We start from the raw sequence: 21,127 nt of genomic DNA, 5'->3' as shown, positions 1-21,127 counted from the left end.
TTTAGAACTGCTAGGTTGGCAGGAGCAGGGACAGAGCAATGGGAGCTCACCCCGTCATGGGGATTCGTATTATGTACAGACATAACACTAAGCGAAAGGAATCGCCATGAGATCTGCAGGTACAAGGCGGTATACAAATTTAATAAATAATAAAATGAAACAAGGATTGAAAAGTATGCAATGTAACACCAATTTTTAAAAAGGGATCCTGGGAATTACAGGCTGGTTAGCTTCATCTGTCCCAGGAAAACTTGTGGAAAGTATCATTGAAGTTTCAATAATTAGTAAAATACTGCTTAAATGAAGAAGTGTTGTAGCACTTTAAAACTGAGGGAAAATAGTAAAACTCTGAAGTAAAGCTTACTTAAATATGGTATAAAGTTGTACTTCAAAATGTTGTACAGGCAACTCCCCACTTTATGTGGGGGTTGTGTTCTGGGCCCCAGGCACATAAGTGAAATCACGCGGGGAGCACCCTCTAAACATCCTCTCTGCCACTCTCTCTTCAATCTATACCAAAAATAGTATATCCAAAAATATTCACAACTAGGACTGAAGTTGGAGGACGTGTGGGAAAGCAGTTCTTGTTGCTGCTGCTGCACTAACCGCACATCAGCTATTAGGCAGGGAGGCTGAGCAGCATAAACAATGCCCTGCTGTGCCTCTGGTCTCTTTGGGTCTTCCTCTGCCCTCACTGACGGGTCTCCTCCAAGGTCAGGTCTCCTCGCAACTTCCAAGGGCTCTCCAGCTCTCTCCTGCCATATTTGGGTATGAATTAGTATTTCCCCGTGCCATGCGTATATGTGGTTGTGCGTGAGTAGAACATAATGGAGGGGATGTCTGCATTATAAAATCCATTTGGTTTGTGAATAGTTAACTTAATGAAGGGAAAAGGTGGGCAAGGTCACCTCCACAAGTGAGACCTAAGGAATATAAGGTATAGGGTAATCTACAGCTGGCAACCTGCCAAGGAACAGCTAAGCTGATACCATTACTAAGGTGGTGACTAGGTCCCTTGAGAAATGTTCCATTATGTAGTTGACAATGGAGACCACTGCTTTTATAAGACACAGTATAATAATAAAAAAGGTTAAATTGCAATGTGGACTCTTGTCAACATTCCACTGATACTCAGTGGGCCTCAGTTAAAACTCAATGAGCTGTCAGAGAGTAACTTTGGTGAGAGGGATGTGCCTGAAGTGTATCAAAAGGCAGACACAGCCCTGTATGAGTAAGCCTGGGGCTGGGAGAGGAAGGCGAGATCTGAGCAGCAGCAGCAAGCAGTGACTGTCCAAGGATGGAGAGGTCAGGGCCGCAGTGGTGGGCGTGAAACCCAGCTTGTAAGAAGAGCGGAAGCCAGATTGTCAGTGGTTCACAAGAAGCAGCGAGTTTCTGACCAAATGAAAACTTTAGGTTAAGTCCTATATAAAAATCTATGTGTTAACTAGGGAGAAGATACAGTGGTACCTCGGGTTAAGAACTTAATTCGTTCTGGAGGTTCATTCTTAACCTGAAACTGTTCTTAACCTGAAGCAACACTTTAGCCAATGGGGCCTCCCGCTGCTGTAGCGCCACTGGAGCACGATTTCTGTTCTCATCCTGAAGCAAAGTTCTTAACCTGAAGCACTATTTCTTGGTTAGCGGAGTCTGTAACCGGAAGCGTCTGTAACTGGAAGCATCTGTAACCCGAGGTACCACTGTAATGGCAATTGCCTTAGACCAGGGAAAAGACATGGTTATTTTAAAGAGGTAACATTAGAAAGCAAACATCAAAGTTTCATTTAACATCTAGCCTTGCAAATACATCCTATTATCAGATGATGATGATGATGATGATGATGATGATGATGATAATAATAATAATAATAATAATAATAATAATAATAGTTTGGCTTTTCAGTTTAAGCCTCCTGGTCTGTTTGTCCCATAGTCTAAACCCAGCTATTGTATATCTTAATAAGGGAGTATTTAGAACTAACTGGTGGCAGTGGAGATTTGTGGATGATGGGCTGTATACAAATTTAATGAATAATAATAATAATGAAGCAGGTGCTACTTTTGACTCGAGAGCCTGTTACTCAGCTCCGTTCTGTCCTGCTGTAAGTTATCATAGAACTGCAAAGTTGGAAGGTCCAACCCCATCACAATGCAGGGGGAATATGCAGCTATCCCTTATGGGGGTCGAACCCGCAACCACTGAACCCAGGGCCAGATTTAGATTTGATGAGGCCCTAAGCTACTGAAGGTAATGGGACCCTTTCTATTTCCAGCTGTTCTTTGTCAACAACGAATTGTCAGTTTTTTGTGTTGAATATGTGCTATTCATAGGAGCCTACACAGCACAAAACACTGTTGATGTATGTAGGTTTTATTTTGTTTTTTATCTTATATTTTGGAAATGTACACCCAAGTTTTTTTTTCTTTAATTTTTTTGGGGGGCCCTAAGCTATAGCTTGTTTATCTAATACGTTAATCCGGCACTGACTGAACCCCACGCTTTCCCCTTCAGCCCCATTTCCGTAAAAGTGCAGCTCTTGGACACAGCCCTGGATTCTCCTCAGGTGATGTGGCAACACGTGTGTGTGCCGTGTGTATACCGTGTGTGTGTGTGTGTATATATATATATATATATATATATATACACACACACACACACACACACACACACACAGAGTATATATGGCTGAATCTGGGCTCAGAGCCTCCCTAGGCTGGGGCAGTGTATCCCTATACAGTGGTACCTTGGGTTACATACGCTTCAGGTTACACACTCCGCTAAAGTGGTGCTTCAGGTTAAGAACGGTTTCAGGTTAAGAACAGACCTCCAGAACGAATTAAGTTCTTAACCCGAGGTACCACTGTACACATATAAATGGACACCCCATATATGTATGGATGCACTGCCCCTGAACCTTTACAGAAAGGGGAGGGCAAAGGGGGCCGCGGCGCCGCCTTCTCCATTCCTGGGGGCACCGGGAATAATGAGGCGGAGAGGGAGGAAAATGAACGAGAGACTCCGAGGAGCGCTCCGGGGCCGCAGCGTCAGCGCTTCCGCATTTCCGCTCCTCCAAAGCGAATCGGGACCCCCCCCCCCCCAGTCCCTCCGCCGAGAGAGGGGGGCTGTATAGGAAGAAGGCTTCCTAGGCCGCCCTGACGCGCCGGCGAAGCGCCAACTCCCCGCCCCGCCACCCAAGCGGCGGCGGGCGGAGGCGGAACCTTCGCGCGCGGTCCCGGCTGGCGAGGGGACTCCTTTCGGCGCAGGGCCGCCTTCCGCCTCGCCGCCCGCCATGGCGGTGGACATCACGCTGCTCTTCAAGGCGAGCGTGAAGACGGTGAAGACCCGGAACAAGGCCCTGGGGGTCCCGCTGGGCGGCAGCAGCGACGGGCCCCGCGACGAGGCCCAGGCCCTGCTCAAGCGAGGCGGCGGCGGCGGCGGGCAGCGCTCCAAAGGCGACTTCTCCAGCCGCGCCCGCGAAGTGGTGAGTGGGGCTGGCGGGGGGGGGGGGCGAGGAGGGCGACAGTCAAGCCCAGGAAACAGTCTCTGGCCGCCACTCCAGGGGCAGCTGCTCAGCTGGGGCTTCTTATCATCTTGAGGCTGCGTATGGCTATTCGGAAGTGAAGAAGCGGCACTCTGCACATGCTCGAAAGGCTCCTTTCTTCGCAGGTCGCCAGAGAGAGGGGTTGGAGTTCTGCCTGGGTAGGATCTGGTGTGTTAAAAGAAAAGAAAGAGGGGTGGGAAGTACTGTATGTTGGAGCATATTCTTTGCGGGTCTGATCCTCTTGCATTCCCCGCCCAGCCAGTGGCGACAGTCTAAAGGAGGATGGGGTGTTAATTGTTTACAGTATTTTTATACCGCCTTTTTAGCCCAATGGCCCCCAGAGTGGTGAACAACATTAATCCATATTATTACAAAAAAGTACAATACTGTACATAAAAACACATCTATCAAGACAATATAAAATAGCGGCAGGGTTTTCAATGGCCAATGTCGGGGATGTGTGGGGAGAATAGAGCAGCTTCAATAAGGTGCTATATATCAGAAGCAGTCTGTAAAACACTCCTGACACTAGCTGTGCAGCCCAATACATACATGTCTGCCCAGAAGTAAACCCCACTAAAATCTAAGGGATTTAAGTTCAGGTATGTGGGACACGGGTGGCAATTGTTTTTCTTCATTGCTGAAGAAAAAGGAAACTTTTCACCTGCAACGGACTAATGTGTTCACAAAATATGTAAAAGTTGTACTGCAAATTTATCATAATAGGCATCTTGTTCAGTGGTTGTATTTAATATCAGTGATTTACATCACAGTCTTATGCATTTCTACTTGGAAGTCCCTCTGAGTCTATTGGGACCAACTGTAGAATAACAGGCCTGATCCAGAAGGTTCCTATCTTCTAATGCAGAGCTTTCCAAACTGTGGGTCATGACACATTAGTGTGCCGGCTGCAGTGTGTAGGTGTGTAGCATGAATGCTCCCCACACTCTTTCTGGGGATGGAAAGGGTTAGTTTAACCTCTGGTTTGCTTGTTTAGTCGTTTAGTTGTGTCTGACTCTTCGTGACCCCCTGGACCAGAGCACGCCAGGCCCTCCTGTCTTCCACTGCCTCCCGCAGTTTGGTCAGACTCATGCTGGTAGCTTCGAGAACACTGTCCCACCATCTCGTCCTCTGTCGTCCCCTTCTCCTTGTGCCCTCAATCTTTCCCAACATCAGGGTCTTTTCCAGGGAGTCTTCTCTTCTCACGAGGTGGCCAAAGTATTGTGTCGCGAAATGATGCATGACCAAAAAGTGTGTCACCAACTTGAAAAGCCTGGAAAGTTCTGGATTGCAGTCTTAAACTACTCTAAATGTATCTAGATGGAGTCTGAACCAACATGCCAAAATGCAGGTGTCTTGGATAAGATCAGGCTCCATTCTTGGAGCATGTGCATTTGCCTCCTTTTATCATGGATACCCCTGATTCAGTGGCAGGTGTAAATTGTGTGGAACAGAGCTTTCTGTCCTTGAATACATATGTATTTCTTTCAGTCTTGCCAGTGACAAGCTTATTGGCTCCTTGCTGTCTTACTAGAGATGTTTCCACTCCCTCTATCCATGGGTAGGCAAACTGAGGCCCGGGGGCCGGATGCGACCCAATCGCCTTCTAAATCCAGCCCACGGATGGTCTGGGAATCAGCGTGTTTTTACATGAGTAGAATGTCCACTTTTATTTAAAATACATCTCTGGGTTATTTGTGGGGCATAGGAATTCGTTCAATATTATTTTTTCAAAATATAGTCCGGCCCCCCACAAGGTCTGAGGGACAGTGGAGCGGCCCCCTGCTGAAAAAGTTTGCTGATCCCTGATACAGTCCCTTAGCCTGTTTCTACTGATGCAGTAGTAATAGCAGCTTCTGCCCCAATGAAAGGGACATTATCCACATATCATGCACTAGAGCAAAAGGGTCAGTACAAATGCAGTAGAATATACAACTAAACTGTAATACTTATTTTACTACTAATACTGTATATGAATTTCTAATGACATCTTGTTTTATTTTGCCTTTAGCTGTGAACCATTAGAGCTGGGGTTTTTTCATAGTAGCAACAGTGGGCAGCTATTAATATTGACTAATGGGAAAGTGTAGTCCTAATTAGTTCAGTTCATAAAAACCTTTTCTCCCACAGTCCTCACCAGCACTCCAATTTTGCTTAACTGTTAAGTGATGCATTTTAGTGTCAATATTTTCACTTCCTTTTCTTCTAATAGTTAATGCTAACCACCAATATCTGTTGCTACAAAGCCTCCTTGGAATGTGTACATGTACCCGAGCTTACATTTTATTCTTCACACAAACATCACATCACATCTCATCACATCTGTATATAAACCCTTGGAAGGCTGTTGATGTATGTAAACCAGATAAATTATCTCTGAAAATAAGGGCACCTTGTTAGCCTGGTATCTAGAATGCTTTTTTGCAGGGGCGAGGAGATTGCAAGTAACTTGCTTACCTCTTTTCTGAGGAGCTATATACTGGTAATGCGGCGGGGTGCGCTCCCGCTGCTCGGTCCCAGCGCCTGCCAACCTAGCAGTTCGAAAGCACCCCTGGGTGCAAGTAGATAAATAGGGACCGCTTACCAGCGGGAAGGTAAACGGCGTTTCCGTGTGCGGCTCTGGCTCGCCAGATGCAGCTTGTCACGCTGGCCACGTGACCCGGAAGTGTCTGCGGACAGCGCTGGCCCCCGGCCTCTTGAGTGAGATGGGCGCACAACCCCAGAGTCTGTCAAGACTGGCCCGTACGGGCAGGGGTACCTTTACCTTTTTATATACTGGTAAACTGTATGTTTGTATGCAGAGAACCCCATGTTTAATCCTTGGCATCTCCAGTTGGATGAATCTCCTGTAGGGGTTGGGCTCTGGAAGACCTGAAACCTTGTAGAGTTGCAGCTAGCTGTAGTAGAAAGTACTAGGTTAGATGCACTAGGAAGTACTGGAACTGATTCATCTATTCTGAACTGTATGGTGATCTTGTAAAATAGTTGAAATGTACAGCCTTATGAAGTGATACCCAAGCACTAAACTACTGGATGTTAGGTAGTTCTGATTAAAGTGGTCATTTGCTGCCAGAGTTGGTGTTGCAATAAAATAAGGTGAAGTGTTTACTGCAGCTCAACTTGATTATGTAGACAAATTTTTATTCTTTTTTTTTTTTTGTTATGTATGTGCCACTGCTTCTATTACCAGGCAGTAAAACTTGTAAATGTAAAACAAAGTTGAACGACATTTAAAGATCATCCTGTATTTCAGTGCTAGAGGGCTCTCAATTGTTGACTGACTATGTGCCACTGCTTCTATTACCAGGCAGTAAAACTTGTAAATGTAAAACAAAGTTGAACGACATTTAAAGATCATCCTGTATTTCAGTGCTAGAGGGCTCTCAATTGTTGACTGACTACAATTGAGAAAATTAGTCAGGTTCCTACCAGAGTTATCATAGCATAATTTTACCTCCTTAGTTTCTCATGTGATAACATCAGATTGAAGAGTCCGTTTTCAATGTCAAAATGGAAATGGAAATTAAATCTGTTGTAGAGAAACTAAAATATTGTTAGCGTAAACCAGCCTTGTAAATTTGCACTCAAACATTACCAGCTTTCAGAGGGCATGGGAAGAGACTTTGCCGCCTCTATGTCATGTTTCTGTGCCTGATGCTTGTCTGCACTTTTCCACCACTGCTTGTTGTGTTGGGTTCTATGCAGTACATGTAGGAGTGAGCTTTGCCTCCTCTACATCCAGCACAGAAATGCAGTGGGATGGAAGTGAAGGGACAAAATGATTTGTCCCTTTGCTGCCAGCTTGCTTGGTTTCTGTGTGGACAGCGAGAAGGCAAAATGCCCCCCTACATGGCCAGCATAGAAGCACAGTTGGTTGCTGGGGGGTGGGGGTGGCGAGTTGAGCACTCCAAACCTCTTCTGGCAACTTCCTCACTTGCCTGGATGCGGTTCATAGTTGCCTGTGGCGACCAGGCAAGTGGTTAAAACAATGATGGGGTAAACCAGAAATACTGTCTATTGCAGCATGCTTTGCATTTACAAAGTTTATTTTAATTGGTGACCGTTATAATTAAGAGCAGGGGAAAGAGAACATGCACGTCTGCAGCGTAGGTTAAGTGTTAATCAGCTCTGCAGTTTAGAGAAATTCATCTTGGACATTAGGAACTTAAAATGGTTTCATCTTTCACTTTGCTTTTAATGAGAAGCTAGTTCTTTTAAATCAGGCTCATAGCTGAGGTTATAGGACAGCTAGTTCTTCCTCATGTAACAATTTAAATACAAGCTCATTGATACTGTGGTTTATACAGTATTATGTTTACACATATCTATTTTAAATATTGAACTAATTCCCATATCATGTAGCACAAGTTTTATTTTTGCAGAAAAATAACAAATAAACAATATGAAAAGTTATGTTTATGTCAGAAACTAATTTAAAACTAAAGAGCTTGCCTTATTTAATAGTAGATTAAGTTCCAGACCAGTTAATAGTCCCATGAGTAGTGCCTCTGAAGTCAGCCAAGTAGGATGTGTGTACAGGACAAGCAGTTCGAAATGCTAAGTTTAGTCTAGTAATATATATATATATATATATATATATATATATATATATATATATATATATTTGCTTTCGTAGATTTTCACGGGTACAGGAATGCAGGTTTTGGTGTCCTCGGGTGTCTTCCCGTGTAAAAGTTGGGGTGTCTAGGCGACGTTTCGACGAGGTCTCACTCGTCATCTTCAGGCTGGTGCTTTCGGCTTCTTGTTACTGGAACAGAGCAGGATCTCAGTGTTTGAGTTCCTCAACAGTATTTATAGGAACTCAAACACTGAGATCCTGCTCTGTTCCAGTAACAAGAAGCCGAAAGCACCAGCCTGAAGATGACGAGTGAGACCTCGTCGAAACGTCGCCTAGACACCCCAACTTTTACACGGGAAGACACCCGAGGACACCAAAACCTGCATATATATATATATATATATATATATATATATATATATGTATATGTATATAAAACAACTAGTATGGGTATATGAAAAGTGAGGTTTGGATAAGCAGGGTTGCTGTAACTATGAGCTGCCTCTCTGAGGTGACAGTTACCAGTTTATCTCTCGCAGGTTAAATAGTATGTTGCTGAACACTGATACCAAGAGGCTAAGAATTTTTATATGCCTCTTTTCTAAAATATGTGCCATGTAGACAAAATTATATTTGTTTGTTTTATTACACTTAATGTGAATAATTGTACAATGTGCATACACTACAAATGTAAACTACTTTTAATCCCATTCAGTTGTCACAGCTCCCAGACATCTTCTTTCCATGATTGGATAACTCCCCGCTCCCTTTTTTGTTTATATTGGTCTGAGTAAGAGGAAGAATAGTGACAGAATGAAAACTTGTTGAATGTAAAGTAGATTCGCCTTCTGTGTTTGTTCTTTAGCAGTTTTGGTATCCTGGATTTCATTTCTATTATTTAATATGTGTCCTAGTCAGACTTCAAAATAATTTAAGTATTCTTCATGGGAACACATTAATTCAGACAGTTTTCATTTCCTAAATAATTTTTTTCTTTTAGAAGACATCTGAAGGCAGCCCTGTTTAGGGACGTTTTTAATGTCTGAAGTTTTATTTTGTTTTTAATGTTCTGTTGAAAGCTGCCCAGAGTGGCTGGGGAAACCCAGCCAGATGGGTGGGATAGAAATAAATTATTATTATTATTATTATTATTATTATTATTATTATTATTATTATTATTCATTGGGTCCTTAAAAGTATAAACATCTGATAAATAAGTGTCTTAGAATAATTGGTGTGCTCCTTTAATTAATGTAGAGAAACTGGTCCCCACTTGCACAATTACAGTATTTCAAATGTGACTGGGTGGCTTTTAGGGGTTCTTGAAATGTCCATGCTGTTGTTTTGAAGTTAATTTTATTGAGGGGATTGTGGAGACAAAGCCTTTCCCTGATAGATAGTCAATAGTTTCCCCTGGAAATTTCATTACAGTTCTTGTTCTTGAATTGGGTGCATCTTGATGGGGATGGCAGCCAACAAAGGCATGTTCTCCTTTGCGCTGGACATGGGACTGTGCTTCCCCTTTTCATAATGGCTCCTTCACTTTTGCGGTAATAACAAACAACTGAGGACAGCAAAGTAACATGAAAGAGAAGCATGAAAACAATTTAATGATTAGCACCGAAACGAATATTTAATTAAAATAAAAGCCATGCCTAAAAGCCTTAATGCTGACTTTTGGAAACCGAACCATGCTGTGGTATTTGGAAAGCCCAATGTCCTGTACAGTAGATATTCCAAATTGCTTGGGAACTGGAGCTTACGTTTGCAAGCTTGGAATGTCCTGCGGATAATTAAGTTGTGGTCAGGCTTTAGAAAAATACAAAGTTCTCAAACTATGATTTTATAAACATGCTGCAATAACATTTCTTTATATTTAACAGTTTCGTATAGAAAGCTGATACTCTCACAAGGCATTGATTAAAGGTAAAACATCAAGAAAGGAAAAATATTAAATTAAAACTTCAGTTAGGATGTTGACAGTTGGCTTGTAATATTAAACAGATGTGCGTGTTCTTGGGATATTCTTCTTTCAAAGCCTTGTTGCCAAGATTAAAAAAAAAGACAGCTACATGATTTTTTATTAATGTTTAATTCCCTTTTACTTTAGATTCTCTTTGCCTGGTTCAGTTCCTTTGGCTGCTGAGATTTTAAGAAGGTCTTTGTATAATTCATTTTAGATCAGAACACATGAGATTGTGCCCATTATTTAAAATTCTGGTTTAGAAAGTTTTCACTTTTGCTTTGCATGTTAAATTCGTTATTTATGTAATTGATATGTATGTGGGAGCAGAATTCGATCCACTTAGATCCATGCTGATTAGAAGTAGTTTATAATAGATAACAGAAAATCATTAAACTTTTCTACATTGAATTGTAGTTCAGTATAGTGCTGCTTCTTTTTTAATTGTGAGAAAAACACTAGGAAATAATGTGATCAATTACAGAACTTCTTTTTGGAACAACTAGTGTTTAACTCGGTATATTTTTGCTTTTTATCCGTGGCTTTATTTTAAATATTATGTTATACCATGAAGTCCCAAGAGAGAGAAGGAGATTGCCAATGGCACTCTTAACTTCTTTTTCTTCCAATAGTTGACACCCGCATGTTATACCACAACTTCATTTTTATGATGTTTTGATTATTTTATCATCTACCACTGTGACATTTTATAAATCTTCTTATAAATAAATAAAATAAACTGCTTTAAATCCTCTGTCTTAAAAAAAGTCTGCCATGTAAAAGACAAGTCTGAAGCCTCCATGAGCTCCGCATGTTCTTTGGCACCTGACCCTGGCATCTAAGGGTAGTTGTAGACAACTATCTACCAAGCTGTTTTTGTTTTAGCAGATATAGATAAAGTTATCTTCAACAGCTGGCTAGACATTGCCAGATATCAGGGCTACATGGAGACCTTCCTGGGCACTTTGTTGTTCAGTGCCTTTCTAAATGACTTGGATGAAGGAATTGAGGGGATGTCCATCCAATTTGCAGATGACACCAAAGTGGGAGGATTCAAGATGACCTTAACAGGCTGGAGAACTGGAACAAAACTAATAAAATGAATTTCATTAGGGACAAATGTATGGTTCTGCAATTAGGCAGGAAGTATCAGGTGCACAAATATAAGATGGAAGAACCAGGCTTACTAGTAATACATGTGGAAAAGGTGTGGTGGTCTTAGTGGACCACAAGCTTAACATAAGTCAACAAAAAGCGAATGCTCTTCTAGGCTGCATCAACAGAAGTACAGTGGTACCTTGGTTTCCAAACTTTATCAATCCGGGACGTATGTTCCAAAACCAAAGCGTTCCAAAACCAAGGTGTGCTTTCCCATAGAAAGTAATGCAGAATGGATGAATCTGTTCCAGACTTTTAAAAACAACCCCTAAAACAGCAATTTAACATGAATTTTACTATCTAACAAGACCATTGATCCATAAAATGAAAGCAATAATCAATGTACTGTACTATAAAATAAATAAGACAGTATTGTAGATGATAAAAATTAAAATTATTTTTTCCCCTTACGTGCACTGATCATTGTTTGGATGGGGGAGCTTTTATCCATTTCTGCAGTCACACATTCAATCAGTAGCTGAACTGGGGCCCACACAGTCACAAGTCAGTACCATAAAACGAAGGACAAATCACAGTAAAAAAACCTGAAAAAGCCACACAAACAAAAGCACATTTTTTTTAAGCAAAAACAAAAGCTCCAAATATTACCTCTGTGTTGCGTGGGTGCTCAGGACTAAACAGCTGACAGACTCAACAGGAAGCCTTTGATAAGCAGTGGGGGACTCAGTTTACAAATGGAACACACTCAACAGGAAGCGGAACATGTTCCGCTTCCAAGGCAAAGTTCACAAACTGGAACACCTACTTCCAAGTTTGCAGCGTTCTATTTCCAAGTTGTTCATAAACTAAGCTGTTCTAAAACCAAGGCACCACTGTATAGTGTCCAGATCAAGAGAAGTAATAATACCACTGTATTCTTTCTTGGTGTCAGACCACATCTGGAATACTGTCCCCAGTTTTGGGAACCACAATTTAAGAAGGGTATTGACAAGTTGGAATGTGTGCACAGGAGGGCAAAAAGGATGGTCAAGGTTCTGGAAACCAAACCTGATGAGGAATGGTTGAGGGAGTTGGGTATGTTTAGCCTGGAGAAGGAGAGACTGAGAGGCGATATGATAGACATTTTCAAATATCTAAAGGGTTGTCGCGTGGAAAATAAAGTGAGCTTGTTTTCTCCTGCTTTGGAGGGTAGGATTCGAACCAGTGGAGTCAAGTTACAAGAAAGGAGATTCTGACTAAGCACCAGGAAGAACCTTCTGGCAGTAAGAGCTGTTCAACAGTGGAACTGTCTCCCTTGGGAGGCTGTGGACTCTCCATCGCTGGAGGTTTTTAAACAGAGGTTGGTTGGGCATCTGCCATGGATGCTTTAGTTGAGATGCCTGTGTTGCAGGGGGTTGGACTAGATGACCCTTGGAGGCACCCTCCAACTCTTTGATTGTATGATTCTAAGTTCCTGCTTGGTAAATAACCACCTGTATGCTCCATGAATTGACTGCAGTGGCAATGGCTATGGAGAGTAGACCCATTGAAGTTAATTGACATGACTTAGGTTTTTTAATTTCACTGGGTCTGTGGCGAGTAAGACTTAGTTGACTACAACCTCATGTGTTCAACATCAATTTCTTGTTTCCTGTTTCAAAATTATGTTTTTGTTAAATTTTCAAATGTACATATTCCACAGTAAAATACAAAACGTTAAATCCAACAACTTTCGTTCTTCTCCTTCCATGGTTCCTTTATACTTCCAAAATATACTGCATATTCCATGTCAACCATCTACTTTACCCCTTTTATATAATATTAATTGAAATGATACTGTTGAATTTATATTAATCCCCCTAGCATGTTCACTTGCTTACGCCACACAAATTTTCCATTCCTCTTTATACACTCAATCTTTTTGTTCTCTTACCCTGCTGGTTAGGCCTGCTAGCTCTGCATATTCCCTCATTTTTAGCTGCCAATTTGGGACCTCTCCCACCTTCCATTTTTGAGCTAACAAAATCCGATCTGCTGTCATTGCATACATAAATAACCTTTTCTGACCCCTGGGTACCTGTCTGTACCATTCCTAAAAGGAATGCCTCTTTGAGGGGGGTGGGTGTTGTTTTAAACAGTTGTTTCATTTAGTATAAATTATTTCCAAGTATAGTGGTACTTCGGGTTACAAACACGTCGGGTTGCAAACTCCGCTAACCCGGAAGTAGTTGCTCCGGGTTGCAAACTTTGCCCCAGGCTGAGAATGAAAAGCACGCGGTGAAGGCGTGGCGGCAGCGGGAGGCCCCACTAGCAAAAGCGCGCCTCAGGTTAAGAATGGTTTTGGGTTAAGAATGGACTTCCGGAACGAATTAAGTTCATAACCTAAGGTACCACTGTAGTCCTTAACTACTCTACATGACCACCACATATGATGAAATATGCCTTCTGCTTCTTTACATTTGCAACACCTGTTTCAGTTTTATACATCTTTGCTAATTTACTTAGAGTTAGGTATCATCTATAAATCATTTTCATATAGTTCTCCTTTAATGTATAACATGCAGTAAATTTTAAGTCAGTCTTCCACAGTTTCTCCCAGAAGTTGAATTCTATGTTATACCGTATATCTCTTGCCCAATGTATCATTGATGATTTAACCAGCTCGTCTTTTGTTCCCCAGCCTAATAATAATCTATACATTTTAGATAATACTAATAATTCTAATAATTCACTTTCAGATTGTGAGCTTTGCTCCATAAAACCACATTTTTTATCCAACTTAAACTTTTCATTTAGTTGGTAATACTGCAACCTGTCTGTCCCTAGGTTCTTTAATTTTTTTCCACGTCTTCAGTTTGATTTCTCTCTCCGATAAGTCCAGTAAATCTCTATATATTGTCCATTGTCTGTCCATATTGGTCTTCTTCAATGCTATAGCTTCTATTGGTGATAACCACAAAAATGTTCCCCTCTCCAACAGATTTTTATATTTCTCCCAGACTCTGTAGGTATTCCTTCTTACCACATGGTTCTAGAAGTTCTTCTATATATATATTAGCATTTCCATACCATAAACACGGGTGCCAGCCAAAATTAATACCATGACCTTCCAAATCTAATAGGTGGTTTTTTAAATAGCAAAATTCATTCCTTTAACCAACATAAACATGCCGCCTCATAATATAATTGTAAATTGGCAATTTCTTATTTAGGCACATATCTTCTGATTATAAGTTGAGCATAAACAGTCATAAGTTATGTTGTAACTCATTCTGCTTTTTGTAAATCTCTTTGAGGTTTTTTTTAAGTTTTTTTTTTTACAATCAAGCAGAATATAAATTTTCTGAAATAAGATAAATATACTTTTACAGTTTGAAGCCATTATGCCTGACTGTGGTTAGTTAGATTGTTTGATATTATATTATCCCTGGCCTTGAAAATTGCAGTGGTCTTTAGGAGTGATCTGCCGTTCATGAAATCAGGCTTAGTATAACTATTCTGGAATGTAAAACACCCCTTTCCCCCTTTTGTATTGAGGATAAATCATGATGAAATCTTTCTCATTTCCCTGTTTTCTTCCCATTATAATGTATAATGCAAATAATTTTCTCTGAATTTTAAGACCTGATCCCTATGAATTGTATGCAAGTGGTTTCAATTCAAGGGGAAGAATGAAGAAATAGGGCATATAAATAGATTTCTTTCCTATGAAAACACATGCATAGTCTCAGATTGTTTGTTTATGAGCCCAGTTTGCATTGTGTCTCCCCATGTTGATTTCCTTTTTTTTTTTTTTTTTGCCACTTGAGAATGCAGGGTGAGGGTCATTTGGTTTAATGCTCCTCTGTATTAAAATAAACCACCGTCTATTGAAAACTCAGTGACGGAGTGTGACAGATTTCAATTCTACCTTTTCCCCTGACATACACATTGTCCGTGTGTAGGAATCAACTCCTCCTGTAGCGGGGTAGTATTTCACCAGGAGTCTAACCAGACACAGGTTAGACAAATAGGCCTTTTTGTTCCTAAACATCAGTAAGGCATCCTATAAAGATAAAATGTTCTATCTTTCCAACTAGCTTTGTAGAATGAAGACCCAAAGCATGCCTTGTGGGGTGTGGCTGCTATTCCATTTTATCCTTACAACAACCTTATGAATTGGATTCATCTGAGGGATGGAGTTTGGCCCAAGATCACCCAGTGAACTACATGGCCAAGCAGGGTTTGACCTGGGAGTCTCTTTTCCAAGTCCCATTTTCTGAGTATTGCACCATAGTGGTTCAGTTTTATTTGAAACTTGTTTGGATGGTATAAGAAAAAGCAAAGTGTCCTCTTTTGAATAAACAGTTCTTTTGCTTCTGTATTTTGTCAGGCTGCAGATGGTACTTCTGTATTGCCATATCTGCATAGTAAAATGGGAGTGGCATTGTAGGGTGTTTGCTCAGTTAATTATAACATCAATTAAGAGTGTGTGTGGTTGCAGTAGTTCATTGTTAGATATATGACCCTCCTGCTAAAATAGAAGACATCACAAGATTCTGTGTGTATGTATGTTGAATGACGTGTTCAGGGTTTTTTTAATGCAATTTTGAAAATATGCAAGATGTAGCAATTAACCTACATGTACGTATATAATACTAGAAAATGGGCAACTTATTATATTCAAAGACAGGATCTGATAGGCTCAAATTGCTTAAAACATCAGTTATTGAAGATCTACCCAGGGGAATTTAAGAAACCATTTAACAGATGAAAGTACATTTTGAAAAGTTTGACCTTACAGGCAATCATAAAATGAATGCAAACAGTGCTTCTCCCCCTGAAATGTATAGAGCCCATCTGTGTCTAATCCAGTAATTACAGACTGAGTTCAATTACCTTTTCAAACTTGGAGCAGACTGGAGACTAAGCAGTGAATGTGCATGGGGTTTTGTCTAGACCTCAGTTGACCACAGTCTAAAACAGGAATTTATATCTAATTTTATTTTATTTTGTTCAGTTTGGTAGCTCTTAAAAGATTCATTCTGCTACTTAAGTTATCAGATTCTGGAAGCCCAGTACACATGTATTGCTGTACTTGTGTGTGAATATGTCTTTAAAAAAAAAAAGTTTGTGAGAAAAGTAGTTGGCATTTGCAGGGTAAGGATTTGGGGAGTTTAGCTCCTTTTAAAAACTGTTTGAGAGCAGCCATGCTTTTGTTTCTCAGTTCTTTGTGGTTTACTCCGGTTCTGTTTTAATACTGTGGCCTATAATATGCATTGCATAATGAATAATATTTTGAAAGAATTATTAACAGTAATTTTCAAATGTAACCCACTATAAACAATGAAGCACCTTTACCATCTCCCCTAAGGATCATGCAGCTAGGCTGCCTGTGTGTGCTGGCTTTGGGTGGGATCCTGTGCAACATGTTAAAATGATGCTGGAGCGCATATTCTTGCATAGTCCCATTATTTTCTTATTTTAAGTAACTGGGTTTTAGGGGCTTTCAATGGCAAAGTGAGGCAGAAATGTTTGGGTATGGACCATGTGCTCAAGTTAAAATCGTCTCTTTGCTTTCAGCTGTTTCTCTCATTTAAATCAGTAGAAGTTCTGAACAGTAGCGCACAGTCCTTGTAAATAGATTGTAAACACAGCTGCAGGAACTGATTCCACTGTTTGGAATGAAATGAAATGACTTGCTATCAATACAACAACATAGCATATTCTCTTCCTTGCATGTCAAATAATTCATCTGGCGATGAGATATTAGCATGGGTCGCACATCATGCTAAGCCAAACTATGCCTTATTGACAGCATGTGGGCTTCTGGAGAGGAAATTGCCTCTAGTTTGCTACTCAGTCAGTTTTCTGCTGCCGAGCACTGAGCTCGTCTATGGTTTGGCTTAATGTGTAAACTGAAGCCAGGCTTGTGGTTTATCTCTCTCTGCACTAACCATAAACTTTAAACTATAGGACAAAACTTTGTTACAGCTCATGTTTAGTGCAGAGAGAGCTAAATAATGAGCCCAATTTGGGCGACATGCTAAACCAAACCATGGCTTATACGGTTTAGTGCGGAGCAGGAGCAAAATGACTAGGGAGGACCAAGCGGCCATTGTTTTCTCTCCCAGGGCCTGCATGCATTCATGCTAAATCATGCTTTGGTTTACAATGATGTGTGAACCAGGATATTATTTGCTAAGTTGATAAATTGGGTATGCCAACAACTGTAGTCTTACACAATATTCCGTGGGTCAGACTTTATTATTAATTTTACTTATTTGTCTACTACAAAAACGTGTCCAATCAATTCAGAAAAAGATATAGCATAATAAAACCATTCTAATAATCTATGAGGGACGCAGGTGGCGCTGTGGGTTAAACCACGGAGCCTAGGACTTGCTGATCAGAAGGTTGGCGGTTTGAATCCCCACAACGGGGTGAGCTCCCGTTGCTCGGTCCCTGCTCCTGCCAACCTAGCAGTTCGAAAGCACGTCAAAGTGCAAGTAGATAAATAGGTACCGCTCCGGCGGGAAGGTAAACGGTGTTTCCGTGTGCTGCTCTGGTTCGGCAGAAGCGGCTTAGTCATGCTGGCCACATGACCCGGAAGCTGTACGCCAGCTCCTTTGGCCAATAAAGCGAGATGAACGCCGCAACCCCAGAGTCGGCCATGACTGGACCTAATGGTCAGGGGTCCCTTTACCTTTATTAATAATCTATAAACAAACCCAGTAGAAGAACATTTTATGGAATTGCTACCAACCAGCTGGTTGCAATCCATCAAATGCCTGGGAGAGAAAAAGTAAGTTTTAACTTGACACCTAAATGATGTTATTGATGGACCTCATTGGGAAGAGCATTCCATAGGTGGGGAGCCATAACTGAAAAAGTTTTCTTCCCTGTTGATACCTTATGAAGCTTCCTCAGAGGGAGCATTCAAATAAAGATCACAAGTGAAGATGGAAGGGTCCAAGTAGGTTCATACTGGGAGAGGCACTTCGGAAAAGATTGTGGTCCCAAGCCATCAATGTTAAAACTAGCACTCTGAATTGGCAACCAGTGCAGTTGTGCCAGGATTGGTGTGATATGCCAACAATTGGGTGGCCACTAGCTAAATATTCTGAACCATCTTCAAAGGCAAACAAATATACAGCACATTGCAGAGCATATATTACTGCAGCCAAGTCATTCCTGTCCATATAGGGCCACAGCTGAGCCACCAGACAAAGCTAGCGCTCTGCACCACTGAGGCTGCCTATGCCTCATGTGACAGCAGTGGCTCTAGGAAGACACTCGACTGCAGATCTGCTCTTTCAGAAGGAGCTTGACCGCCACCCGCCTGGTCAGAAGTTTCACTTAATCCAGTTGTATTTCCTCCCAGCTATTGTTTTCAGACTTTGTAAAAGTTAGTAATTTTTCATTGAGACCATTGTGGAATGTTGTAGGCTACATGGCATTTATTTCAAATGTATGAACTATGCCTTTCAATTTAGCACCCTTTTCAATAAAATGAAACGGCAAATTTTTTTTAACTAGGTTTTTTTTTTTTTTTAAATGAAAGAGATATTGCCTAAGTGGGCATAATTAAGTTGTAAGAAGTGGCCCATCAACTGAAATCCTATGACGAAAAACAAGACGCTGTTTAATAAAAGGAGGTTCTTTTGCAGGAACAGTACTCTGATTTTCATTAAGTAAATGGTATTCTCAGCTACTTTATCTAAGCTCGAGATTAATTTCTATGGTTACGGGTGGATATAAATCTGTAGTATGCTTTTCAAAACTGATTGTGTTTGTTCACAACAAGATTATAGCAGCCTTCTAAAATAAGTTTTTACTTTAAATCCCCCCCCCCCATTAAATGCATAGACATAGGTGGGCTGCAATTCCAGAGCCTTCATAAAAAAATAAAAAGATATATGCTGAAATAGAATTACAGAAAGTAGACATTAAAATACTAAATAGCAGTGCTTTCCCCCCTAAAAACATTTTTAGGCGTACTCTCATTTTCCTACTCATATTGAAATACTGCCCCTCAATGAGGCCAAACTTAGATTCACAAAATGTTTAGGGGTATGTGTGCCCCTGTGTCCCCCCAGAAAAAAGCACTGCTAAATAGGGTTCATGGTTTCAGGCAAAGGGAAAAATGAGTGCCCCTTACCAGGTATACAGTGGGGAGCCTGAGGTCTGGCTCTTTATCTGGCCTTTGAAACTATCCCAGGCCACATCCTGCATCAGCTCTGCTCATGTGACCCCAAACTCTCTTTAATTTCTCCTTCTTGTCTGGGTATAGAATAGAGAGAGAAGTGCAAGTGTGTGTAGAAACTCTTCTAACATGCAAAGGTAAGATTTACATGCCTTGTCCTGTTCCCTTTTGCCTCTGGCCCTGCCTACCAATAATTGGTTGTGATCCCCATAAAATTTCCCAGAAGCAGAGGTGAGCCTTGAACTAAAAATTGTTCCTCGCCCCTGCTGTACACTAGGACTTCTAAATATTCATTTTTATACTTCAGCTCTAGCAGATAGACATATTTAATGCTGAGTAATAAACACATAATTAATGATGATAAACAATATTTCTTCCACGAGAAAATCTGTCTACCGTGCTTTTTATTGAACAGAAGGGATTCCCCCCCCCATACAATTGTATCCTATGTTCTGCATGTGCAACAGAACTTCCTACTCGTCTCCTTTTGTCTCTCCTGTGCACCCTCCTGCACTGAAAATCATCTCCAATGGGTTGGGAGACCCTCCTGAGCACTTTGGGGGAGAAAAGAGGAAGTATTGTTGTGTAAGTGAAACTTTGTTTGTTTAACATTAGGTGCAACCTAAAATTTTGCTCCCCTAAATAAAATTGCTAATGTTAAAATGTAAATTTCCCAGAAAGTTATGTATGAGCCAGATTAGATTACTGTTCGTGTAAAGCATGATGGAAAGCATGTTTATACTATTGTGTGTGTGTCCGTGTGCACTCATGTATTTTCCATATAGAGATCATGTCAACTTTTTGTTCCCTCATTCCACGCAGAGAAAGAATTTCTGAAGCATGGCTTATTTATAAAATAATAGTCAGGAAACATGTTTTTGAGATTCTGAATAACATCAGTATAACTTGTAAGTAGAGGATATACAGAAGGAAATCTTGGTAATGGAAATTGCAAATAAGGAATTAAAACACTTTTAAAAGCAATGATATGTGAATGAGAATCTCTATATGGGGCTACTGGTTACAGCCAACTCATTCTCAGAATATGGAATCTTTTGTAGCCAAAGCAGCACAATTCACACACATAAGAGAGGCATCAGTAGGCTTGAAGGAGTCCCAAAGAATGCTAACTAACTAAATAAACTGAAAAACCCTTTTGGGGCTAGGTGGGTGGAATGCTGACTGACTGTTGGCAAAGACAACAGAAAACCTGGAAGAGAGGAAGTGGAAGGGAGTATCCTGTAGGAGGGCATTGCTAGCTGGTTGGAACCCTGATCAGGAGCATGCCACACAACAGTCTTTTGTTGCAGGTCCTGCTTGTCTCTGCACAGTGTGTGTGTGTGTGTGTGTGTGTGTGAGAGAGAGAGAGAGAGAGAGAGAGAGAGATTGTATATATTACACAGATGCTCATTTCCCTATAGCTTGTTATGTACGGTTTACAGTGACTTCAACCGGAAAATATGTGCACCTCAGTTTTGATACTTTGAATAAATTTTGAATCTGAAATTATATACTGTGCTACATAGATACAATTCAGTGTGCATTTCAGAATTGGGCCTCTATTATGTACATCAGTTACAGATTTTTAAATTAATGAATAATAATGAGTAGGATTGGGCTCCAACCTGTACACCCAATCCTACACAACTTTTAGAAGACATCTGAAGGCAGCCCTATATCAGGAAGTTTTTAACGTTTGATGTTTTACTATGTTTTTATATGTACTGTAAGCCGCCCAATCCTTTGAATAAGGATTCCTTAAA

At 40.9% G+C, this 21,127-nt stretch overlaps 1 protein-coding gene across 1 annotated transcript in view; it reads left to right on the top strand.

Annotated features, from left to right (window-relative positions):
• Nucleotides 1-3,213: 3,213 nt before the first annotated feature.
• The window catches only part of STX18 (syntaxin 18), a 44,988-nt gene continuing 27,074 nt past the window's right edge, over nucleotides 3,214-21,127 (top strand). Inside the window, exon 1 of the mRNA XM_028744229.2 lies at nucleotides 3,214-3,479. Coding sequence (XP_028600062.1) covers nucleotides 3,288-3,479 — 192 coding nt within the window. The 5' untranslated portion in view covers nucleotides 3,214-3,287. The remainder of the gene's footprint in view (nucleotides 3,480-21,127) is intronic.

The sequence above is a fragment of the Podarcis muralis genome, chromosome 9 (genome assembly GCF_964188315.1).
Source record: "Podarcis muralis chromosome 9, rPodMur119.hap1.1, whole genome shotgun sequence".
NCBI classification, from domain to species: Eukaryota; Metazoa; Chordata; class Lepidosauria; order Squamata; family Lacertidae; genus Podarcis; species Podarcis muralis.
The sequence above is the reverse complement of the archived record's forward strand: the minus strand, read 5'-3'. Positions and strand labels throughout refer to the sequence as shown.